The 27,871-nt window shown below is 34.4% G+C and overlaps 1 protein-coding gene, 1 non-coding gene and 1 pseudogene across 2 annotated transcripts; all 3 read right to left on the reverse strand.

Annotated features, from left to right (window-relative positions):
- Positions 1-4,045: 4,045 nt before the first annotated feature.
- On the reverse strand, positions 4,046-8,363 carry LOC107778887 (beta-glucosidase 11). Its single transcript, XM_016599212.2, has 13 exons — positions 7,928-8,363; positions 7,651-7,714; positions 7,223-7,278; positions 7,061-7,136; positions 6,896-6,967; positions 6,662-6,749; positions 6,303-6,561; positions 6,101-6,216; positions 5,769-5,989; positions 5,583-5,614; positions 5,403-5,490; positions 4,733-4,823; positions 4,046-4,466 (listed from the first exon to the last, which is right to left on the reverse strand). The coding sequence occupies exons 1-13, from the start codon at positions 8,066-8,068 to the stop codon at positions 4,220-4,222; spliced, it is 1,551 nt and encodes a 516-aa protein (XP_016454698.2). The 5' UTR covers positions 8,069-8,363; the 3' UTR covers positions 4,046-4,219.
- Positions 8,364-11,980: 3,617 nt separating this feature from the next.
- LOC142173527 (hydroxyisourate hydrolase-like) overlaps positions 11,981-27,871 on the reverse strand; it is a 64,901-nt pseudogene continuing 49,010 nt past the window's right edge.
- TRNAN-GUU (transfer RNA asparagine (anticodon GUU)) lies at positions 13,512-13,585 on the reverse strand. Its single transcript has one exon. It is a non-coding gene; the product is annotated as a tRNA-Asn (tRNA).

The following is a 27,871-nucleotide window of genomic DNA, read 5'->3' on the forward strand; positions in this document are numbered from 1 at the left end:
TTACACATTATGTCTTTATTTTTTAGCTTGTTATTGTTATTGTTGGTTGCTTCCTTGTCATTGTTCCTTGAGCCGGAGGTCTATCTGAAAACAGATTCTCTACCTTCACAAGATAGGGGTAAGGTCTCGTACACATTAACCTTCTCAAACCTTACTTGTAACTGAGTTTATTATTGTTGTTGTTGTGTCTCCATCGATGACATTATCTAAATTTCTATTAAATGTGAGTGCGAATGGTTTACTCTATAGGATATCTAAAAAGACACCTAGGGTAAACTAAATTAACAAACTTGAAGAATGTGTTTGAATGTTCAACAATCAAATGACTTTTTACTTCCTTCTCCATTTTCTTTAAATATGTTTTCATTATCATAGTAGCATAATTTTGATTTAAGAATAGACTTTATAGTACAATGGTAGAAGTTGTTAGGAATTAGGATTTGAAGCAATTAGTACTCTGTCGTTTATTGATTGCATGGGTGTAAAACATGATAAAGTATTTAAGAAAACAAGGTTGATTTATTGGTATTTGAACATGTTACATATAATCGAGGAGAGCTACTAAACGGCCACATTAATTTGGCTCAAATGTGACCACACTCGTAAAAAGACTATCATAACCTTATTCAGTTTTGCAATCTTTCCCCCAAATATTTTTTCCCTCCAAAACACACTAATAAATACAGTAACTTATCTCTATTCCCAAAATACATTGAGCAACTAAAATTGATACATGTTTCCATACATATGAAAATAAAAAGTCTCTATATACTTTGTGTATTTTATGTGTATAGCAAATTATACTGTATATTTAATAAAAATTAATTATATACTTGATTTAATAAAATATACGATCTACACATCAGCAAAACAAACCTTTCATTTTTTTATCCTTAAACTAAACATGAATTCAAACCAAGAAACTTGGTAGTACAAGAAATATTAGTTTGTTTAAAATAATATTTATTGCACCACACTCATTTTAATATAATACAAATAAAAACTAAAAATTATTTTAAAAGAAACTTTGATTCTATTGCTCATATCCAAAATATGATTTTTCTTATTATATTTTTATTTTTAAAAAAAATCTCATCTCAAATTCAAATAAGTCATATCGTTTTATGTTTTAAATTGGACCCCATTTTTAAAAAATCATCTTATGCGTTCAGACTTAAAGTAATCGCTCTCAATTAAGATATTAATCATAAAAAACTATTTTCTTATTTTTTAAACACATTATATATAATATTGTAACAACGTTCCTACAATTATTATTTTTCTCTATATAATATTTTTTTAAATTATTTTTAAAAAATGGAATGGAAGAAAACGGATCACATGGTTAGTGAATAGCTATTAAAATAAGAATCTTAATTTTTGAAAGCTTGCAAAATCTAATTACTATAAAAATAGGAGTCAATCATAATTAGTTTTCACCATAAATGAAATTTGATCAAAACTTATTTTCTTAATTCTTATTAGATTTGTCTAATTTTTCTTAGTCAATGGACTTATATGGTTGCTATGAATAACTAGTGGCCGATACGTATGGCCTTAATGAATGAAATTATATATTGGCTATTATATAAACGGTCAATTCAATATAACAATGAATCGCGACGATGTAATTAACATAAGTTATATGATTAAGACATTAGTCAATGGACTTATATGGTTGCTATGAATAACTAGTGGCCGATACGTATGACCTTAGTGAATGAAATTATATATTGGCTATTATATAAACGACCAATATAACTATGAATCGCAATGATGTAATTAACATAGGCTATATGACTACAACCTCAGTTAATGGACTTATATAGTTGCTATGAATAACTAGTGGCCGATACATATGACCGTAATGAATAAAATTATATAAACGGTCAATTCAACGCAACGATGTAATTAACATAGGTTATACGACTATGACAAAAGTTAATAAACTTATATGGTTGCTATGAATAACTAGTGGCCGATATGTATGACCTTAATGAATAAAATTATATATTGTCTATTATATAAACGACTAATATAACTATGAATCATAACGATGTAATTAACATAGGTTATATGACTACAACCTTAGTCAACGGAGTTATATAGTTGCTATGAATAACTAGTGACCGATACGTATAACCTTAATGAATGAAATTATATATTGGCTATTATATAAACGGTTAATATAACTATGAATCGCAATGATGTAATTAACATAATTTGCAAGAAACATTGAATGCAAAAAATTCTTTTTTATTCATGTCATAAATAATCATGGCAATAGTTTGCTTAAAAATTATAATTATTTGTTATTATAAGATAATATAGCCACAAAATTCGAAGAGACAATAAACTCTGCTAGCTAGTTATAACTTTTTGTCATGCATTTACCATATCAAATAGTATTATTTAACTACAATAAATAGTTAAATAAATATTATTCTTTGATTACCAAAGTCATTACAAGAGCTAGTCCAAAAAGAAAATAGAGATATTTTAGGAATAATGAATTTTTAATATAAAAGTTAGATTTTTCTAAAATATAAACTATTTAGTAATTGTATTTAATCAAAGAATTCACTAATTCTCAAATAACAAAATTTAAAATATAAAAATTAATCCTAAGCAATAGATCAGTAGACTTAAGGCCTCAAAGCTTATCAACTGACTCCTTGACTTATCAATATATATGTGTTTGTGTGTGTTGTATGTAAGTTTGGTCCTTTATTATTCTTAAATAAGTCTTTATAGTAATTTCTTATATCTAAACTCTTATTTTATTAAATAAGTATTTGGAGTACCTTTTTTTATATCTAAACTCTTAATTTAAGTACTCATATGGTGAAGACTTTATATAAAGACTTTATATATTTATTTATGTATATGTGGTCCTAAATATTTTGGAATAAGTACTTAAAATAATTTCATATATCTAAACACTTATTTTAAATAAGTACTCATATATTAAAGAATTTTATGACAGCTTTAGTGTAAGAAAAACTAATTTTAGTGGTTGACGACGTGTCCTAACTAATTATCTATGAAATACTGTTAGATTTATGATTTCATCACTAAATAAAAAGAAAATATATTAATTTAAATATGGATTTTTTTACAAAAAAAAAGTGAAATTCATCGCTAATATAGTGGCGCTAACATTTAGCAATGAAATATCTAAGCTAACAATATCTTATTATTCATCTTAATTTTTAATAACTATCTTTTTATTATTATATCAAAGATAAAAATATATTTTATTTACACTAAAAATTAAGAAGTATTATAACTCTCTTTTCTAAAAAGAAGTATTTTCTCTAAAAATATATTTATATAGATGAATAAATTCGAAATATATACGTGTATACTATAAAAAAGGATGAAAAAATACGTAAAAAGATAAAACAAAAAAAGTTTATGGGAAAGAGGGTTTGCACGCTTGATATTTTCCATGTATTAGGAAGACAAACATTAAATGGGTGAGAGAGAATCATGAAGAGAAATTCAAACCTAGCGGTAAGGGTATTTTCAGTATAAAGTTTGTCCAGAAACCCTAATTTGGGTGTGATTTTACTTTCATAACCCCATTGGGTCATTGTGGCCAAAAGTGGTGTGGCCCAAAAGAATTTTTCATAATTGAGGTGTTTGTAGTTTTCAAGAACAATTACTATTAAGGGTAAAATAAAAAAAAATAATAATCAATTTTATCTTGAACTTTTATGACAAATAATTTGACAACTATTTTTAGAAATCACGATAAATAATTTGAGGCGGAGGAAGCAAGTTATTGCAATCTTCGAAAGCCAAAAAAAGAAAGTTATGTTAATGGTATCAGAGCTTTTACAAGAAGGGCCTAAAAACTCTTGGACAGAAAATCATTAATTTACTTTTGAGTGTTTTTGTACATCATTTTGAAAGCCTCAATTCTATAGTTAAAACTGCACGTTTGACTCCGCTTGCTTCAAATCTTAAAATATCAGTGTGATACTATTTGCGTAGTTAAACATGACGCCGAGAATGAGAATTACAAACTAACTATATTATGGCAAATAAACAAATTTTTTAAATTTTGTATGCTGTGTAATATGTATTAAATTAAGTTCGTCCTTATACAAGGGTACACGATCAATCGTCTAGACTATGGATCTTTATTTGCAAAAATTACAACAGATAAATGTGAACTCCATAACTGGATTGAGAACACAATACAACTCAATACTTATGAAGAAGAACGAGACTGGGAAGAATGAAGCACTTTATCCTCAATCTCAAGAAGTGCACTATGTTTGGAGCCTTTCCCCTTCAAGAAATTAGAGTACCAATGTGCAGAAAACTTTGGATATCTTTGCAAGTTTTTGTCATCTAAATCCACATAATATAGGCCAAATGCCGAACCATATGCGTCCAGTAACTCAAAACAGTCTAAAAATGACCATGTGAAGTAGCCTTTCACGTTTGATCCATTCCTAGAATAACAAAGAGATGGACACGGATGTCATACGGTGAAATGCCTAAACATAAAATTTCTCCAAATTTTGTGGTTTTACAAGGACATGCAGAGGATGCACGGAAAGATATTTCTTATCAATTACAACTGAGTGCAAAGATGAGTTACTTAAGTGCTTGATCTACGCGTTTAAGCAAAGACGGTTCATCTATTTCATGTAAATATTCTACAGGCCTATAGTCTCTCATCAGTAACTAATGTGTTATGTGAGAATAGGGGGCTTACCTCACAGCATCAAGCAAATTCCCAATATAAGCTTGTAGATAGTCTACCCTGGTTGTGTCATTCAGTATCGCAGTTCGTGGTGTCATTTGACCTACCAAGACAAAAAAAACACCAGGCTTTAAATAGGGTTGTCAAATGGGCGGGTTCGGGTGAATTTGGACGGATCAAGATGGGTTAGGTCAATAAATGAGTCATTGCCCAACCCAACCCAAAATTTACTTGGGTTAAGATGGGCTAAACAATGGGTCATAGCCCAACCCACCCAACTTGACCCATATTTTAGAACCATGCTCATTTTGCATAAACAAAGCCTTTTACCTTTTATACATAGGTGTATAAAAGGTAAATAAATACTATTAGTATTTTGAGAATCAAAATATATTTTCTTAAATAACAAATTAGTATTTAAAATGTGTAAGTTGAAAAACATTTTGCGGGTGGGGGGGTGGTTCAGAAAAATGAAAAAACAGGGGTTGGATGAGTTTGGGCTCGAATTGACACCCCTCGGCTTTTTAGAGCTTCTTGATTTTAGGGATTCAAAGAAAGATATATATATTCGATTGGGACGCTGAAGCCTATAAAACAACTTTCTTGGGCTCAGAAATTTAAAGCAAAAGGTATAAAATTTTGTGTGTGTGTGTGTGAGAATGAGAGAGAGAGAGAGAGGGACCATTTTCATGAATATACATAGGCGGATTGCCATAAGCTTGCTTGAAATATTCTAGTACTCCTTGTAGACCAGGTTCCGTCACTGGATACTGATTCAGAAGAAAAATGTCAGAATGGAAAAACACATAAACATAAACAAGGCAAAGTGCACAGTGGAATTGATGCATGTCGCAATCCTCACCATGCCTGGTTGTGTAGTAGCACCATCTGTCACTGCATAAATAAAGAGATAGAAGCATTGAATCTTGACTCAACCAAGTTTAAGCTGAATATTGTCTACTCGACCAAATTTAAGCTGAATATTGTCTTCAAATGCCAATACATGATAATTATCTTTATTTTATGATGCATTAGTCATTGATCTTACATATAAATTGAAAAGCTGCATCAGCACTGAAGTCTCTGATATCAGTTTCCAAGCTGCTAGAGCTATCTGTGACATGTACTGTCATATAATGGTTCAGGGCTATGAAGTCTATAGCGCCTTTAACTTGCGCAGATTCTTGTCTTGTGAATTTGGGCAATCTAGAGCCAGCATTCCTCTTCATTACGTCAGGATAGTCTCCAAATATCAAGGGATTGGCAAACCTGCAATGAGGATTGAAATTTTAGTGAACCAAATAAGCTCAGCCTTGCATTACTTCCTGAATCATTGTACAAATGATGTTTGAGATTGTCTTGATGCTAATAAGCGCTTACCAGCCCAGGTAAAAATCATTAGCTCGTTGTGCTGCAATTATATCGGTCGTTTTATTTGTATAAGGAAGGGACCAAAATGCAAAGAGATTTAGTCCTACAAAACCATGTTGAGTTGTCTGCATTGGAACATAACAAACTATTAGTAAACATTTAAGACTTCAGAACACTAGTAATCACTTGATATGATGTTTAAAGATGATACCTTGTACTTCCTCCTGTAAAGTCTCACTACAGCTGAATGAGCGAGTAGTAAATTATGAGCTGCTATGTATGGCTCGGTTGAAGAGTTACCTATCGAGCAAGGTCTAAATCCAAAAGGTGGGGAACAATGATTTGGAGGGCTGAATCCATTATCATAACCACCTAAAGCGAATACATTGGCCTCGTTCAAGGTAGTCCAATGCAAAACCCTATCACCAAATTCCTTGAAGCACACATCTGCGTAGGCAGTGAAGTCATCACTACAAGAAAAACACGAGAAACTCTTATGCATTCAGTTAGGTGTAAAGAATATGTAGCCAAAATTTGAACTAGATTAAAAGTACTCTGCATCGATCACACATTATCTTTCTACTCATCCATCCTCCATATTCATCTTCAAGTGCTTGTGGAAGATCACTATGACATAGAGTAATATGTGGTTCAATTCCTACAAATTTAGGAAAATGAAAACACAATGGAGTCAATCAGGTAAGTTATTGATCATTTATATACTCTTACTAACAAGAGCGACATTCAAACTTTTAACTGAAAAACATAAGAACTAGCTAGTGCTCAGGGAAATGTAAATATAACCATGACTGAGAAGTTCATCAATGAGATTGTTGTAATACTGCAATCCCTTAGGATTAACAGGACCTCTTCCATCTACACAGAAGACAAAAATCAAGTATGAGAAGGAAGATAAAGCTTATAACAGCATGATATGTATTAAGGGAGTAGTTGAATAATGGAGCCTACTGGGAATAAGTCTCGACCACGAAATGGAAAATCGATAGCCTTCCAAACCCGTGTCAGCCATGAGTTTTACATCCTCCTGCAATACACAACGTTAAGGGCAATCAAATTAATCATCAATTATGTGAACTCAGAGATATACTTATCCTGTTTCGTCTGCCAGACCTTGTATTTATGGTACGCGTCACAAGATACATCTGCTGTGGCTCCTCCATATTCACCTGAAAATTTAGGGGACTTTTACAATTTAGTGTCAGTTGCTGCTGCTGTAGGAACAGGGCAAATTTACTGGCCCATCCAAACCATAATGATCCTTTAAAATAATACTATTGCGAAGGAAGAAGGAAAAGAGATAATTTGTGAGGTGAAAGAGGAAAGATCGAGATTGGAGAAGGCCTAACTGAACTACAGTAGTTTGATTGACAATTGAAACTCGTATACTAGTAATTGGATTGTCCTCTACGGATCATTGGGAATCTTCACAGATGCAAACCGTGCAATGTTATTAATCTTACATGTCCGCAAGTCAAAAGGAACATATGTTTTAAGTTCAGAGATTAGCAAGGTAACCACAAGGATTAAAGAGAACAAACCCGCATGAGCAAAGGTGTCCCAAATGGTAGGAGTCCGTCCATCTTCAAATGCTGCCCCTTCCACCTATCGCCAAAAAAACCACTAGTCAAGTATCTACTGTTTACTGTATTTGCTAACCAGCATTATATACATACATATACACATACATATTGCATATACATATATAATGTGTGTGTGACCGCGCGACGCGTCGTGTGTGTTTTTGTGTATCTGAGTGTGTGCACACACATGCATGTATGTATATATGTATGCTAGTGATCAGCAGAAATTACTGACCTGATAAGCAGAAGAACCGGAACCAAAAACGAAAGTATCAGGGAAGTCCGTTCTGCTGAAATCATCGCCGCCGAAAACTAGAACCGGCGAAACAAGCATCATCACCGTGAATATACATCGGAATTGCTTTGCCGGCGACATCCTTCTTCTCTGCCTCTGGTGCTGCCGGCTCGATCGCCAATTATAAGTACTCTCGTAGCTTCCGTAAAACTTCTATTTTATGCTCTCTCAATTTTGTCCTATACAACTGGCGGCTTCTCTCTGGAGGAAAATGTAAAGATCAAACTACCAATGAATAGTTTACAGAGAACAAAAAGGCATTTGGAAAAAGAATTAGATGACAAAACTAAGCCAAGTCTCCGTCCGTTTTAACTTTTTGCAATCACTACGTACAAATCGTGCTCAACTTTTGAGTCAGTGGCGGAGCTACATAGAATCACTTCGCCAGAAAAATACACACTTTAGAACGGTAAAAATTATATATATATATATATAAATATAATGAACTGATTTTGACATGGTTCAAAACTTCAAATAGGTGGGATGGTCTTGATGGTTCGAATTTATTTTTGCGGCAATAAATCAATCAATTAGAAAATCTATTCAGCAATAAGTATCCAAAGCAAAAAATGCTCATGCACACAAAATGCCAAATCTTCATTCATATGGTTTAAAAGTTGTTTACTTTTGGACTTCCCTTTATTTTCTCACTTTATAACGTTTTACTAGAAATTGCGTATTCTATGTCATAGAATATCAACTAACTCATTCATTGAAAGTCTATTCTCTTTCTTTTGTTCTTGAGATTTAAGTTTAATAGGGATATGGTGGAATGTATAAGATAGAAGGCTGAGTCCCCAAATGAGCCCTACGCGACACAATTTAAATAGTGAGGCCAACTTATTTCGGATACCAGATTGTTAAACAAAAAAAAGACAGAATTTGGATTGAATTTCTAGTCCAAAATGAGAAAAGTTGAAAGACCATCAGAAATATCTACATTAGGAAGAGTTGAGCCTTGATAAAACCACTCATAGTTTTCTTCAAAATAATCCTCTGCCTACCCCCATTAACAAAGAATCAGAAACGATTAAAGCTAATGTGCCACGTCGGTACCGACTCAGTTATCCGATGTATTTGCTCTCTTCCAGCTTATACCTAGTTTTAAATACTTAAAACATAAATAAATTTTTAATTGTTAAAATAGTGCTTCAAAGATGTATACAGAATTTTAGGTGCTTTTTCTATCTTTAATAAATCATTGTTGGTCAAACGGTGATAGGAAATCTGTGTACAAATTTTTACTAGGAGAACGTATTACAAAGAAAGTATCTCTATATAATAGAAAGAGAGTCAAAGACACTATATTAAGACGAGTGACAACATAATAAAAAGTTATTTAACAATTTTAGGATAGACAATAGTTATTCATAAGATTAAGCCAAGTGTCAAAATACTACAAAGCCACTTGATAAATTTTAATGAATTTCAAATTTATAATTAAATTAAAAAAAGGTATTTTACTTATAAGTAAAATACTAAATAAGAAAACTAATCAAATATAGCAGCAGAAAAAAATGTACTAAAAGATAAAATAAATATAATGTTAGGATATTTATAATTTGAATTAATTAAAAAAATAATTTAAATTAATATCACTTAAAAATTTATTGATAAATTTAGACAAGTGAAGAATTTCGATAGACAAAGATTTGATACTATTTGATGAATTCTATGCCAAGTTTCATCATTATAACATGTCAAGTTTAAATTTTTAGGATAAAACTCCAACAAAAAATTTAAAATTATTTTAAGATAGAAAATAAAAATAAAAAATTTAAACCTGCCAATTTTAAAAAATAAATACTTCCTCCCACGTTTAAGAAAAATTAATACCCGCACCCCACGTTTGTTTGGCATTTGGCATTTTTTGATTTATTTATTAAACCTTCCATGCAAAAAGAAATTAATATTTTCGCCCATACTTTTTTGTGTGTGGAGTTTGTAATTTATTTATATATTTAATATTTTTTTCACAGAAACAAGAAAAAGAAAGAAAAAAATAAATCGCCAGAAAATTCAACTCCACGACTGATATCTTCCCAAATGTGGGCTTGGAACAACGATTCAAACCTACATCCATAATTAATTGTTATTCACGTTCTCTTGTGCAAATAATTATCTATGCAATTTCTTCTTTTAAGTACCTACATTAAGCCAAGTGGTAGCCTAATAATAAGTTACTTGGCATTGCTCAAGATAATTGGCAATATTAGGATAAGATAAATAAATAATGTAATAAAATTAATTAGTTTTGAATTAGTGTGGTTAATTTTCCTGATATGATTGTGAAATGCGGCATGTCTAATGACACTAGATGTGAAAGTTTTTTTTAAATGAATTTTGTTGCTAAGTTATGTGAGTTGGATGTAATTTTGTAACTATCAACCAGTGTTTAAAATACGAGGGCATAAGGCGGGGCGTTTTACTTAATACTGAGCGAGGCGAAAGCCTCGAAACATGGGCCGTAAGCCCCATGGATCTTCAATTTATTTCAATTTATGAATTAATAATATAGCATTATACCACAAAAATATATAAAAGATACATTAAAAATTCAAAAAAATAAAATAAAAAAGAATTAAAGAAAATCATATAAAATAAAAATATCTAGCATATTTTACAAGTATAAATAATGCAATACTGTTAAAGTTACTATGAATTAACTACAACGTCAAATATGCCATCCGTTTGTATTTCATTCCTATGTGTTGCTTTGATCAAATAAAAAGTATTATTTTATACGAAAAATGATCAAATATGCCTTGAACTATTGAAAAAAGAGCAATTATCCCCTCCGTTTGTATTTGGGTACAAAATTGTCCTTGATGTGGAGTCTGTTAGTGGGGAGGGACAAAAGTAGACCACTTTATTAACGGCAAGGGCAATTTTGTACTCAAATACAAATGGAGGACATAATTGCTTCATTTTCAATAGTTCGGGGCATATTTGAACCTTTTCCCAATAATAAATTATGACTCCGTAAGATTTCACCTAAAGTACTCATTTATTTAGATGTAACATGACTCACTTGAAATATGATAAACTAGAGTGACTTGTATTTTCTAGCCTTTTTGGAACATTTTAAAAAATATGTTTGGGTTATTATCAAATTTCAAATAATGTTTAATGGTAAAAGTATACATTAATTAGTAACTTTAGATTTTCAATATTGAAATATTATGAGAATTTTTGCAATGAAAGGTCAAAATCTTTTCATTAATTGCAATTTAATGGATAATTTTGTAATTAGGGAAGCGGTTGAGTAGCTAATTGTAGAATATTTTGTTTAATAAGTAAATGGAAAGTTTGGTTATAGCCAAAAGCATTTTTTATGCCCTTTCATGTCATTAGTTGGAGTAATTGATCAAAGCAACACATAGGAAGGAACTACATGATAATATATTTTCGATTTGAACTAAGAAACTCCTCATATGCTGCCTCAAAATGTCAATTAATTTCACTATTAGGACTATCCTCAAACAAAGTTACACGACTAATTTAGACCTGATGAATCACTATTTGCAAGAATTGGAAACAAAATCATCTGAGATATTCACTGTTGTGAGATACAATGTAACCACAATATACTTGTCAGGAAGAATGAAGTACATTATCCTCAATCTCAAGAATTGAACTATATTTAGAGCTTTTCCCCTTCAAGAAACTAGAGTGCCAATGTGCAGAAAACTTTGAATATCTTTGTAAATCTCAAAAGAAATACCTAAAGATAAAATTCCTCAAATTTGTGGTTAGACGTCTTTCAGAAAAGACTTGGACGGAATAGATACTTCTTATCAATTACTAAAGTGAAAAGACGAGTTACTCAAGTGCTTGATCTACGCGTTTAAAGAAGAGGTTATTCATGATCTACGAGGGAGTACACATTTTACCTAAAAGCAACTAGTATAGTTAGGTAATGTTAAGCCCGTTATAAATAATTAATATTCCTATGTTATATCTCTATTAATTTAAACTATCAAATAACACAATTCAATCCATTTTATGCAAATATTCCACAGGACTACAATCTCTCATAAATAACATGTGTGATGTGAAGATAGGGGCTTGCCTCATAGCATCAAGCAAATTCCCAATATAAGCTTGCAGATATTCTACCCTGCTTGTATCATTTAATGTTGCATTTCGTGCTGTCATTTGACCTGCCAAAACAAATCAGGCTGATATTTGATGGGTGAAAATGTGAGAAAAATAAAGTAAAGTTGATTTTTTGGAAAAATATAGATTTCTCTAGAATATTCTAGTGTAGTATCCTTGATATTTATCTACTAAATACATCTAGATGTTCTAAAATATCATGAGAAGATAAGGTTATCTATTAGACACATCTAGATATTCTAGAGTATTGTGGGAAGATAAGGTTAACTAGACTTTTCTTGTACATGTTCTAGAATATTATCTAGAACCATCCTTAGAGGAGTATAAATAGGGGTGGCCTTAGACATTTGTAACTAAGAAAAAAAATAAAAAAAGCCTTATTTCCTAAACAAACTTCTCCTCTACAAAACTTTTCTTCTCTTTTGAAAGCTTCCTCTTCCTTAGTTGAATCTTCCTATTTTAGTTAACGAACTTGGGCTAGCAGAAAGTCTCCAAATAATACTTTTCTACTGCTATTCTTTACATGGTATCAGAGCCATAGTTGGCTTCTACATATATTTGAAAGGTCGAGTTAGTGGTTGGTTCAACTGGTTTCTCTAAATGGATTTGGGTGGTTGTGCTAATGGACTGGGAATAGAGTTATTGAACCCGTCCAACTATAAGATATGGAAGACTTGTATGGAGTCATACCTTGTTGGTGAATATTTGTGGGAAGTTGTCAATGGGAGTAACACAAGTCCTCCTGCTGACGCACCGGAAAATATCAATGCCCGTTGTTGCACCCTATTTTGCACTGGTCAAAACAAGATTCAACTTATGGTTTCTCCGTTATTGATGAAAGAGAGTCGCCGCCTAATATTTAAAGTTATACTAGGGTACCTATTTAATTACTAAAGTCATATTCTTTATTGTTCTGCTAATCGGTGAGATTATGGGTAAGGGTTCTTATTCTTCTAAGGGGAAGGTATTAGGCATCCCTTAAAATCTACCTGAGGTAGCTCCATAGGATTTAGACTAAGTTAAATGATTAGTTATTTATATTCTGCTTAACTGGTGCTAAATGAGTACGACTTACATGATATTTACAAAGAGGATGTGTAATTTTAAGAGGATATACGTTTATAAAGGAGTCTTTAGAAACTAATATTGGTATATATGATTGAAACAACAACAAACAATAACAACCCAATATAATCCTACTAATGGGGTCTGGGGAGGGTAGTGTGTACGCAGACCTTACCCCTACCCTGGGGTAGAGAGGTTATTTCCAATAGACCATCGACATCCTTCCCTCCAAGAACTCCCACCTTGCTCTTGGGGTGACTCGAACTCACAACCTCTTGGTTGGAAGTGGAGGGCGCTTACCATCAGAGCAACCCACCTTGTCAAAGAACAATAATTTAAGCACTAGAAGGAGGGCTTGAACCTCCGACCTTGTGGTTAACAGCCACACGCTCTAACCAACTGAGCTATTCCAGCTGCTGTAAATGTGTGCATGATGTTTGAAAGAGTTTTACAAATGTGTGCATGATGTTTTAAACATGTCATAAAAGGCTAAGTTGTGAAATGCTTTGTGTTTAAAGGATGTGGTTATTTGTGCAACTCTAATGAAATAAGGGTGTTGTAAGAAAATGAGTCCAAGATATACCTTAGCTTTCAACTTTTGAAGAAAACGTTTAAGAACCTTTTGCTGGTGGCAGCACCTTGCCTTTAAAAAGATTCACTCTTTTTTAGAAGGCCAATTTTGGATTTCATTTCTGATTTTTTTAAAAAGAGGGATTGTCGTCCTTGCTAAGCTATTTTTGGCTTCACAATCTTCATAAAATGTCAGTGAAACATAAGAGATTAATAGCGTGAGTAGCATATGATTAACGAATGAAAATTAATTACTACTAAACCTAATGTTTCTTTTAATCCTATGTTCTTTTAGGATTTGCCAAAGTTGTTTACATGATTTAAGAGGTAAAGTAAAGCATTCAATCTAATATGATAATCTTTGTATACATGTGAGAGATAAAACAACAAAACGCAGCAAAGGCAGTGAAGCGGTAACGCTATAAAATAATAAAGCAGTAAATAGTAGAGGAGTAAAGGGAGAGGATGGACTCTGATTTTGAGCCTCAAAAAGGCAGGCCCAGCAAGCAGCAAGAACGGATAACAGCTGACTTCAAACTTCCTAGAATGCACAGGGGCGGATTTGGGCTTGAGTTCTTTTAGGAACTTGACAGGCCGAGTGGTTGTACATGTCAAAAAAGAAAGAGAGGGTCATTAGATATAATACTCTATACATACACTCATACATGAATATAAGTGAATGGATTGAACAGATTATAATAACAAATGGTAATTTGAGTTATGAAAGTTATACTAGTGTGGGGTCACATATGGTAAAGTAATCCATATTAAAAACCTTTCGTTGTCATTAAACACTAAACCTCAAAAGGAGTAATAAATGTCAATAGGTTAGAGGCTAAGGGTAGAGTTCCATTCAAGGTCAAGGCTCTCTTTGGATCCCTAACACTTCAAAGTTCCCGAGGGTCTCAAGACCTAGGGCAGTGCTTGTGCCAGGGAGAGTAGCCTAACCAAGAGCTAAACTCTACTTTCAAATACTCCTAACCACTCACATTCACTCTTCCCCACAGGTTTAAGTGCCAATGAGGCACTTTCAATGTACATCCCAACACCACAGTGGTACCATACCACAGAAGTATATACCTTTCCCATGATGGCTAAAGTAGAACATTATGAGACTACAAGACAACCTATCTACAATGTTATAACCATATGTCAAAACTAAATGGATGATTCACTATGAATAACATGCTAAGCAAATCCAAAAGAAATCAGCTTCAAACACACACAGAGGCACGAACATTATCATATTACTGTTAAAGAATCAAACACTTGAGATCATATGTCCTAAGGATAGAGAGAGAACATACAGTCCAAGTCAGCAACAATTATGAATGCCACGCCCCATTTTCTCGCGAAGGCGGGTTTCGATATGTGACAACTCTTTTAAATGGGTATTAAAAGAGAAGAGTCGCCACCTAATAATTTTGAGGTATATTAGGGCATCATTTTGCAAATAACTCTGATTAGAACTAGTCTGTGTTACCAAAGATTGGGTAAGGGCTCAAATTACCTCGAAGAGAAGGTGTTAGGCACTCTTCGACGTCCACAACTGTGGGTCCTGGCTGAAATTCATGCTATGTGGGATTATTGGATTGTCTTATGTGATCATGTAAGTGAAGGAAGACATTGAATTTAAAAGTTCAACTACAATGTAAACAAGTGTGAAGAAAATCGCACATGTGAAGAAATTAAACTATATATAAATGATCAGTACAAGTCTTTAGAGGTTACAGGATACAACTTAATTATTCCAAATTCAAGAGACAAGGCGCGACCAATAAACATATAAAGGAGGGGGGTCCCAAGTTTTTTAGCCTAAAGGATCACCCCGTGCAATATAATAATACTTCGCAACTCCTTTGGGATATGAGTTGCTCATATTATTCAGCGGGCATAGACTATCATCCCCTGCTACCTAATTATTATGTTAAAGTTATTTACCTAAAGCACTCTAATTCAATTCTAAACTGTGTCCTATGCGTGCACTACCCGTCCAATGCATATGGTCCAAGAGGCTTTGGACCTTCTATTTGGGTGGTTCTAGACTTTACTTAGGGTTCTCAAAAGATAAAACTAGGTGCACATTCAAAACATATAGGACTACACATAAAATCAATAAACGGCTCAAGTTATCCTTCACACATAAGCAACAAAAGCACACGAGCAGATTTCACATTAGGCAGTAGACAGTTTCAGAATTAAGGCATATTAGAGTCGTTAAGTCCTATAGACATGGCTTCTATGTGATCCTAATTTAAGACGTCCTACAGGCAGTACTGCTATTTCATACTATCGAATTTGCAGATTACAAGTATTATAAAACCTATAGACATAATCTCTAAGTTATTTGTGCCATGGGGCAGTGAAAGCTATTAGAGAGTTCGTAATTATTTGTGTTTGGTCCTATAGGCATGCTTTCTAAGCGAGTAACAATATCCTATAGGCATGTTCTCTAATAGTTGGTATTTAAAATAGATTCATCATGCATATTCCTATAGACACGTTATCTAGGCGGGCAGTGTAATAAGAACAACAGAAGTAGTTGATTGGTTAATTAATTAGAGCTCTATAGACATGATATCTAGATGAGTATTAGCAAAGGCATATATTAGTGCGATCTTATAGGCATGTTATCTAATAATCATATTGAAATTACACAAATAGTTATTGGCGTTTGATCCCTATAAACATGTTGTCTAATTGCGCATAGAAGTAGATATGAGAGCAAGTAAAGCATTTACTCAAACAAACATGATTTTGGATTATGTACGAGTATTAGACAGGTTAAGCGAAGTGTGTGATTTCCTATAGGCATGATTTCTATGTGTAGCACGTCAAACAAATAGCAAGAAAGGCAATTAAATCTTATGGACAGGTTTTCTACCCGTTCATGCAAGAATTAGGATACCTCATCCCCCTTTTCACTAATCTCTCTCGTCGTTTGTTATTACAGATTATTACAGGCCCAATTAGAATAATAAAACAAATACAAACATAATAGGGTAATTACATGCCCAAATACAACAATTATAGGTCCAACACAAGTACAAAGTGACCTAGCAGTGCCTTCTGGGCCTTCACCAGCCTTACTCTTGCATATCCAACATGCCCAATACCCATGTTCGCAAGCATGTCTGACCAATGCTCAGATCCAATAACACATACAACCCAATAAGCCAGGCCCCAAACATGAATACAATCGTCTTGCTTACCCATTAACAAACAACAAGAACATGGGGACATAAAATATGTCATTCAAATATCTCAGAGTTCATGCAAAGGCACATGGATTCCTACTACAATCATCAGTAGAAAGATTTTCTAAGTATCACCTTAGGGGTGATGTCTAATAGGTGGGAGGACACACATGTACAAGGACCTTACAATCACACAACAAGAGCACATATGTAGGGCTTTCAAACTAGTAAATAAGTTCAAAGCACAAACTCATTAGATGCACCAGATTAGTTATAGGAAACATGAATCCACAAAGCAAGAAACTAAGCATGCGAGTTAAGGGCATGAATTGGTTCTAAGGAGATTAACAAGTGACAATGACATGCTTAAGAGACTCCCCTTTGGGGTAGATACCACAACAGCCTTCCCAAGAAGAACATAAGAATGCAAGGCAGAACATAAACTAAGAATTGTAGGCTAATTCATGGCAAGTAGAAGTGTTACTAAGGAAACCTATTAGAGAAGCTTAGGGTCAACAAACTCAACACCACAACTAATCAATAAACAACTACTTAATACAAATTGATCACATATAGCAAGTTCAGTTATGCACATCAAAGATTCCCTAGGCATTTAATCCGAGCAAACCTAGTATTAGCAGGCATGAGTCTACATAACAGGATAGTAGTAAAGCAGTCAACTATAGTGAGGATTGGGGTTTCACAAATGGTAGAGTAGCGTGCTTGTTTGAAGAGTTCAGAATTCATATAGACATGATTAAGTAACAAGTTATGCTTGAATGGCTTAGCATAGAGAAGTACAGTTGAGCAAATTCTGGGCATGAATAAATATCCCAAGAGTTATAGTGCAAGTATTCAGATTGAGACATGAAAGGGATACCGTATTAAACAGTCAATGTAAGAGATCAAGCATACATAGACATAACAACTTCGAACAGGTATCACAACCCAGAAATCTTCTATGTTGACTACACTACATGAACACATGCTAACTTATACAAGTCCAGGTGAAGAATTAAAAGAGAAAATCAAAGCAAAAGGTCGGCACAACATCATATTGGCTTTGAAAAGCCCACATAGCAGGGATATTCAGAAGCATGAATACAAACAAGGAGGAAACATAATTGCGAGAGTTTGGACACTTACTAATTTGCAACTTTTAACAACAAATAGAGAAGAATCACTGAATTCCAGTAGCAAAGTAAGAACAACAACAGGAATTCCAAACCCCCAGTGCATCAGAGTTCACAAGAGCTTCGAATGAGCCCCGAGCAGTGCTCTCACTATGGAGGTAGTTAGAGATGATTCCGGTGGCCTTGGCTTTCAGCTGGCACCAACAAAAAGTGCAAAAAGTATAGAAGAGTGAGAGTTGAGAGAATAGTAGTAGTGGTAGCAATAGTTGTTCAGTCCTCGAGGGAAAACAGGGAAGGGGTTTATATAGTAGTTAAATAAAACGTGTAAACAAGGAAAGGAAATTAAGCAAACATAAACAAGGAAAGAAAGATACACATGCAATCAGTAAAGTAACCGGAAAGGAAAGAAATCGAACTTCAAACCCTAGTTATAGTTCAATGCTTAAAATCAGCCAATTGGTGTGAAGAATCAGGCCTTTCTTCATGTATATGGATGAAATATTGTTCAAATCTCAAATATTGAGGTCGATTCCAGTCCGATCTAGGAGATGGTAGTTGCCAAAATTGGGCAAGTACCTAGGTAAAACCACAAACGCGTGACCAGTAGCGGAGGAACATAGATATGGTAAGCAAATAATGGGTGAATCCCATTATCAACAGGATTCGGAGAGGGATTGAAAGGGAGAGGCTGCTAGGGTTCTTCAGAGAGAGAGAGAGAATAAGAGAATACAGAGGCGGCTGGGCGGGGAAATAGGTCTCTAGGGTTTGGGCGAGGGATTATAAAGAGAGGAGAAGGGTTGTTGTGGGCCGTTGATCATTTAAGATCAACGGCCATGATCGAAGGGGAAGCAAGACAGTTTTCTTGACGGGTTACGACCGGGTTAAGTTAAGGGGGCGTTTGATTTGTGCTGCTGAGAGGTGAGATGAGATGAGCTAGGTGTTTGGGCTTTGAAATTGTCCGAAAAATTGGCCTGTTTGGGGCCAACTCTTGAAACCCCTAAAATTTATTTAAAATAGATTATTAAAATGTCTAATAAATGGTAAAAATATTATTTATTCTATTAAAAATTCTTGAAAATAATAACTCAACATTATAAAAATATAAAATGTTATTTTGGCATAAATAATATAATAAGCGCAATTATTTTAGGATATAGGCTATTATTGTAACTAGTATAGATAAAATAGAGAAAATACACATATAATTATATAAAAATGACATGAAGCATTATAAAAATGCATGGGGGTATAAAATGATAAATTTGGGTGATTAAATCACCCTAAAATGATTTAGAGAGATAATTAATAAATATTTAAACAAATTAAATGCGAGAAAATCACTTTTAAAGCTTTAAAAATCATAGAAAATTATAAAAAATACTTATATGACTCTTGTAGATTGGGTAATAATGCAAAAATGATATTTTGAAAGTATATGAAATATTTCATAAAATATGAGGGAAAAAATTGTGTATCAACAATGAACACAAACACATATGCTTTAACAACCTTCAGTTAAACTAATCAAGGATTGGTTTTAACTTAGGCATTGTTCTCTAGTATGTACATAGGTTAACATCTCCAATTATCAAGAGAAGACAAATTAACAATTACAATTAAGGTTCTTGGGGAGTGTTAACAATACTATATGTTAATTACTACAACCGGTGTTCTCTAAAGAATGCCAATACAGATACAGGCCAGCAACTTCAAATACAAATTAATAATCTTAACTAAGAGGCACATGTTGAGGACTTCAATTAGGACATTCAGAGAGCATGAACAGAGGTTCAAAGCAGTAGCCATGATTAGAGCTTCCACTGGTACTATCAGAGGTACCCAAACTACAAGAAGAACTTCTAAAAAAGATACTAATAGGGTCAAATGTTCACAATCTTAATTAGTACTCCTAGAGGTGTTAATCAGGATCACAAATCAGTAGGATGCAATTAGGACTTCTAAAGATATTAGCAAAGTCACACATTCACAACTTCATTTAGGACTTTATGATAGTATTAACTTCACACTAATCTTACTGAGGGTAAAGCATGCTATTATATCTAAGCAGTAGCAATAAGAGACTCTCTCTAGAATTTACAAGATAAGTTTAATCCATTTAAGAGAGCTTAATAAAGTTTCAAATCAGTCTGGGCAGGTGTAGGGTCAGGAAGGACAAACAGAGGCATTGAAGAACAAAAATGAATGCTGGATCACAAGAACACACACAAAAGACAACTAGCAGAGGTCATATCATGAAAGTATTACTAACAGTGTCACCATATGAGCTTCAGGAAAATGATAAGAGTATTATCACATTGGGGAAACATGTTAAGCATATCTGGGATGGGGTTTCAGGTATAATGGAACTTAGCAGCAGTATTTTAGCTAAAGAAATGTGTTATCATGACCTGATTATGTCTCATCCTTACTTCATGATTTAAACTGCGTAAGGTAATCTCCAGAACATACACAAAAGTGATACAAGGATCCAAATAGCTTAGGACAAGTTTACATAAATAGTCGTGAGTTTAATCAACCAATTAACAGAATCACATAAGCGCATTAAAGAGATAAAACAAGCTTAAATATCATGAGTTAGTATCTCTGAACTAAGGTAACAAACTAGTTCTCAGCACTAAATGATCCATACTTTGTTTACATCTAGACTATTAAGGGAACTACAAAAGTAACATTTAAAGCAAGTCAGCATATCAGTCAGAATAGTGCTAATAGAATCATTAAAGAGGTCTAAAACCGGGTATTAGGAGTGTTAAGAAGTTCTTCAGTCACTTTCAGAGTTAACAGTAAACATAAATCATCAAATGCATATCAATATCAGCATGTAATTCTAATTTTAATAACTTAAATAAGTTCATGATCGCAGAAAACTACTTAACAGTTATTAATACACACATAAAACAATTAAAGAGACATAAACACATTGTTAATAACATCATTCAACAAAACTATTAAAGCAGTTCATATTACCTTGGCGTGGGAAATGAGAGATCTACCGTTAAATCATGAGAGACCATCGGTCGGAATCCTAATACCCAGAGGTCATTGCATTTGACCTCTGGATATTGAATTTCAATGATGAAGCCAGTTAATGTCCTCATGCTTGTTTCGATTTGAAAGGTCATGAGAGAAAATCAGACGAATCCAAGTTTTACATTTTGGTCTGTGACTCAAGGATTAGGGATTTTGAAATCAAACGGTGAAAATGGAAAGAACAACAAGATTTGAAGTACAGGGGCAAAACGGATAACCATGTATGCCATGGATTTGAAAGATCACATGCGATTTGAGGTTTCATCTTTGGGGTTAGGGTTCTGATTTGAGAATTTCAAATTTGATCAATGAAAGAGGAAAGGGTTCAGCGGGGAATCACGGATGCATGAGACAGTAGGGATGAATCTTTGAGCGATATGAGACCTTGCATGAATTCGTGCAAGGTTTTCTTGATTGATTAGGTGATGGGAGTTGAGAGAGTTGAGAGGAAAAGGAAAGAAGGGGCAGCCTCATATGGGTGGAAATGATTTAAGGTTAGAGAGAAAGGGGTATGTTGTCTCTGAATTAAGAATGAGGGAGTTGATCTGGGCCGTTGATTTGTTGTGTTTGTTTTGTGAGGGTGGGAGACGGGTGATGTGGCAGGAGCGGATTGGTTCAATGGGAGTGACATGGATTGCCAAAGTGGAGAGTGAGGAAATTGGATTGGGCTGGTGCATTTGGGCCAATTTTGATTTAAAAAATAACCAATTTATGTTTAGGGGTGCAATTGCAATTTTAGCCGTTTAGTCTTTAACCTCTTTGAAAATTAATATAAATAAACTTAATTATTCAATAAAATATAGTAAAATTATAACTATCAAATATACTACTAATTATTGTAATTAATTATTTATAAAATATTTATTTTCTAAATTATAACACTAATTTTGAATTATTAATATAGTAATCTAATTAATTAGGAATTAAGGAATAATTCATTAAATTAACTATAAATCTTATTTTATGTATATATAAAAAAAATTCTAGTGATCTTGAAATAATAAATATATTTATAATTACATAATACCAATACTGAATTTATTAATTTCGAAAATAATACTCAGTTAATTTGTAAAATAGGTACTTTTGATAGAAAATGCTTTCAAAACATTCATTGTAAATTATTAAGTATAAATAAATTAATTTTAAAAAGGAGGGTCAAAATTGGTTGTCAACACGTGTAAGAAGTGGAAGCATATTAATGCTAAGGCGAAGTATCCTGAAGAAGTCCATCTCCCCTAATTTATTTGATCACATTATAAAACGTAAATGAGCTCATGAAATATGGAGGACCATCGATCGGTTGTTCAAAAAGAAGGATGAAGCTCGGCTACAGATTTTGGAGAATGAATTGGCTAACACTACTCAAGGTAATCTTTCTATCGCCGAGTATTTTTTGAAGGTTAAAAATTTATGTTGTGAAATTTCTTTATTGAATCCGGATGAGGCAATCTCGGAAGCACGAATAAGAAAAATTATTATTCGTGGTTTAAAGATAGAATATATTCCCTTTGTTATATCGATTCAAGGATGGGTTCAACAACCATCCTTGGAAGAATTTGAGAATTCGTTGTCATCACAGGAGCTACTAGCCAAACAGATGGCTGGTGTATCTATCAAACAAGGGGAAGAAAATGATCTTGCCACTTATAAGAGGAACTTTAAAGTGAAATAAAGAGATAGCATGCACTTTTGATCCGCAAGTGGTTCAAGCTCGCCAGGAAAGAAGGGGGAGTCTTCCAATAACGGTAAAAAGCATTTAAATGTTACCGTAGTGGCAAAGTCGGACACATAAAAAGATATTATCGAGACAAAGAGAGCAATATGGCTCAAACCAAGAAAGTTGCCGAAGAAGAAGAAAAAGAAGAAGACTGGGGAAAGTGCTTCGCAACGGAGACTCGAGCTATAAATACCATGGCTTCCATAAATTTTGAAAGAGACTGGATCGTGGATTCAGGATGTGAGCACCATCTCACTGGAGATCAATCCAAATTCTCCACCTTTCGCGAATACAATTGACATGATGTCATTGTTACAGCAGATAATACATACCATAATGTGGAGAAGGAAGGCACTGTTTGATCAACGAGAAGCAAAAAGTCGCTATCACCCTCAACAGTGTCTTTCATGTTCCAGGTATGAAGAAAAATCTATTTTCAGTTGCAAATGTTGTATATGCTGGAAACTATTTGTTCTTTGCCCACGTGTTGTGAAGTTCCTCCGAAATATCAACGTGCTCAAGGCAGATATCATTCACTCCGGTAAAAGAGTTAACGATTTATATGTTTTATCTGCCTCTAATTCATATATTGAGAGGATGTGTAGCAATGATAACACACATCTTTGGCCTGCTAGACTTGGACATCTAAGCATGGATAAATTAAAATTCATGGTAAAATGTAATCTAGTAAAAGGATTGCCCAACTTAAGAAATTTTGGTGGAGGGGAGGTTTGTGAAGGATCTCAATATAGAAAGGCACATCGTCTTCCATTTGATAGATCCTCCTCAAAGTGCAATGCTCCACTAAAACTAGTTCATACTGACTTGATGGGGCCAACAAGAACTCCTTCATTCTCAGACTATTTGTATATGCTAATTTTTTTTATTGATGATTTTACTAGATTCACTTGGGTTTATTTTGTAAAGCAGAAGTTAGAAGTTTTCAATAAGTTTGTAGAGTTCAAAGAAACAGTTGAAGGCGAACTCGATTCCAGAATAAGGCGGTTGCGAACTGATAATGGCGGTGAGTTCACTTCAGACAAATTTCTTTCCTTTTGTCGTCGGCATGGCATTAAAAGAGAACTCACATGTGCTGATACACCATAACAAAATGGAGTGACTGAAAGGAAGATCCAACACTTAACTAATACATGTAAGAGTTGGATTCATGCCAAGAATTTACCTAGAGCCTTAAGGGCTGAAGGTATGAAATGTGCAGCGTATGTAATTAACAAGATGCCACTTTCTTCAAATAATATGAAGTCTCCCTATGAATTAATGTTTAGATACAAGCTTAGTATTAAACACCTCAGGTTTTTGGCTCTATTTGTTATGTTCACATTCCGGATTCTCAACGGAGCAAGTTGGATGCCAAGGCAAGAAAATGCATCTTTGTAGGATATGATAAAAGAAAAAAAAGGGATGGAAGTGCATGGATCCTAAAAATCATCTCTTTGTTGTCTCAAAGGATGTCATATTCGACGAAGTGTCTTTGTATTATGGAGCTCCATCGTATGGAGGTGCTTCTCTAGATAATACAGTTGCCGAGGAGTTAAGAGAAGGGGGGGGGGGTGAACCTCAACAACATGAAACTCAGCAAGAAGATGATTCAAGTGGTTCGGGAAGGCCAAAAAGAACTATTATCAAGTCAGCTCGCTTCAGAGATAAAAATTTTGTCAATACGTATTCATGTTTCTTTGCAGGACCAATTGATGATGAAAAACCTTCTTCCTTCGAAGAAGCTAAAGGAATCAAAGAGTGGGAGCTTGCTATGGATGATGAAATGGAGGCTCTGATGAAAAATCAAACCTGGATCCTTGTACCAAAATCGAAGGATGTATAACCCATTTTTTGTAAATGGGTTTACAAAATAAAAAGCAGAACAGATGGAAGCATAGATACATATAAAGCAAGGTTGGTTGCTCGAGGATTTTCTCAAAAGTACGGCGAAGATTATGAATAAACCTTCAGTCCGGTGGCTAAGATGATCTCAGTCCGAGCTATGCTAGCCTTGGCTGCCTCGCATAATTGGAAGTTATGGTAACTTGACGTGAAGAATGCTTTATTATATGGAGAGCTTGACAAAGATATCTATATGGACCAACCACTCGGGTATGTCTCTAACTTACATCCTGATTATGTCTGCAAACTTAAGAATGCCCTTTATATGGCCTCAAGCAAGCTCCACGAGCATGGTATGGTAAAATTGCTCAGTATATACATTTCAGTGGCTATTGATAAATGGAAATTTAGACTACTTATTAGCGCCTTTTAGCTTTCGTTTTAGTCCAAAGGTGTATAATTATATTTCCGAAAAATGATGAAATATGCTTACCTGCAGAAGTATTGGAAAATAAGCCACTACGATGAAATCCAACTCAACTCAAGGAGGAGTGATCTGAACAAGGACAAAAATCAGGCACTGAAGCTCAAGTGCGGACCGCAGATTTTTATTTGCGGTCGCAGAATATGAAGGAAAATCAACAGAGCCCCAACGCAAAGTGCGGACCACATAATTATTGTGCGGCCGTAGAAGCTACGTAAGAGCCAAAGTTCAGATAGTTTCATTTCAAGTTTAAGAAGAAATGCAGACCGCACAATAATTGTGCAGCCGCAGAAACAACTATGCGACTGCACTCAAGAAATGTGCGGTCTGTAGAAGATCCCAGTGCGGCCGCACCCAAAATTGTGCGGACCGCAGAACATGAGAGATGCGGCCGCAATACAGAATTGTGCGGCCGTAGAGTCAACTCCTGTCAAGATCTGAAGAGAAGTGCGGACCGCACATATAATTGTGCAACCGCAGAACCTCCGAAAGGGCAATTTTGTCCGAAAATTCTAGCTTTGTATAAATAGACTACTTTCACGAAATTAGGTCAAGTTTTGAAGATTGAAAGTCCTGTAACCATTTTTATTTGCATGTTTAAGCAACTTTAGCTTACTTTGGTGATTTAACATTGGATTTTTATCTTTTAATCTTGCAATATGAGTTTTATCATCTTTTCTTCTTTATTTTCTTCTATACCCATTATGAGTAGCTAGATTTCTAACTAGGGTTATGACCCAACCCTAGTGTGTAAACCTAATGGGTATTTGATTTATTGCTTGTTTATGGTTGTGTGTTGATTATCTAGCCTTGTTCTTGCTTTTACTTAAAGATTTAATGGTTGCAAAAATTACCTCATGCCTAAATGACTTGGTCTCTTCTTCAGAAAGAGAGACTTAGTCTAGGAAAACTTGGCTAATAAGAATTTGGGATAAAATCAAGAGATTGATAGTCCCAATTAAAGGGTTGAACTTAGAGATAGTAAAACCCGACTTGAGCATTTTATCAACTGTTTTGTTCAATACCCATTTGGACTTGAGAAAGCCAAATTGGGCAAAATCACTCTTACCGAGAGGTATTGAGTAGGTATTTGAGTGTTGATTGTTATAATACACCCAGACCAACAAAACAAGCTTTAAAGTTTACAACCCGTTAGGCAAACACCTAGGTGAAGGTCATAGCCCTAGGCCTTTTATATATTTGAAAACCATCCAAAAACAATATTCTCTAGTTTTATATCTTTAGAATTGTAATCCTTAATGTACTTTTAGAAGTAAAAACAAAACCATATTTGTGGAAGTGCAACCAAGATAATTCACGTTCTTTATCCAAATATAAACCACTAATCCCATCTCAGCTCCCTGTGGATTCGATCCCGACTCCTTGTTGGGTATTATTATTGCAATCGACCGTTTCACAACCCCGAATAGAGGTGTGACTTAGACGGGATCAATTTTTGGCGCCGTTGCCGTGGAGCTAAAAACGAATTTAGCTATATATTTGATTTTGTGTGTGAATTATCTTCTTTTCCTTCCGTGTTACTAATCTTTTTGGGTGAAACAATGGCTCTCAACAATAATGATCCTCTCGGAAACATGCCTTTGGGGGATGTGGACGTGGAAGATGACCAAGTTGAAGAGGTTCCTCTTGAACCTCAAGCGAATAGACGAGGTTGACCACCTCAAGACAACGTTCCCATTCTACTCCCACCTCCACCAAGAGCGGCTCCACACCGGGCGTTGCCGAATGAAGGGTATGCAAGTGCTATAGTCCTGCCCCGCATTAGGGCGGGCAACTATCAAATCACAAATGTTATGCTCACATTGCTAGAGAAAAGGGGATTCTTCACCGGGGCTCCGAATCAAAATGCGTACAAACACTTGAAAGGGTTTGTGGACACTTGCTAAGGGAGTAAACAGACAAATATCTCCGATGATGCTTTAAGGCTGAGGCTATTTCCTTTCTCTCTACGGGGGAAAGCCTTGGATTGGTTAGGAAGTTTGCTAAACCATTCCATTTGTCACGACCCAAAATCCCAACATGTCGTGATGGCGCCTATCTCGTTACTAGGCAAGTCGATAATATCAATAAACCACAATTTCTTTTAAGTTTGAGAATTTTAATAATTAAATACAATACAAAATCCCACAAATACTGATATGAACGCTCCCCAAAAATTGGTGTCATTGAGTACATGAGCATCTAATATGAATACAAGTCTGGAAAAATACAGTCTATTATAGTTTAAGACCAAAATATGGTAAACAATGAGATAAGGAAGGAGAGACAAGCTCTGCGAAACACGGCAGCTACCTATAAATCTCTGAAAGATCAACTGTACGAGAGAATCAACACCCGCTATGTCCAGAAGCACCTGGATCTGCACACGAAGTGCAGGGTGTAGTACGAGTACAACCAACTCAGCAAGTAACAATAATAACTAAGGAACTGAAGATAGTGACGAGCTACACAGTTATAGTTCACTTACAGTAATTCCAACAAAGAATAAACATGCTTTCAAGTCCGGCAGTTTAAGTCAAATCAATTTTATACAGTTCATGTTCATGTAATCCGGATATAGAATTTTTCAGAGAATTTCACAACAATGACAGATAGAAACTAAATGCAACAACAAATGAAAAGCAAGTACAGCCTCTCAGGCAACAGTCACTCAACTCGTCACAACAGCTCAACCACTTGGCT

This window comes from Nicotiana tabacum, chromosome 19 (genome assembly GCF_000715075.1).
Source record: "Nicotiana tabacum cultivar K326 chromosome 19, ASM71507v2, whole genome shotgun sequence".
Classification (NCBI taxonomy): Eukaryota; Viridiplantae; Streptophyta; class Magnoliopsida; order Solanales; family Solanaceae; genus Nicotiana; species Nicotiana tabacum.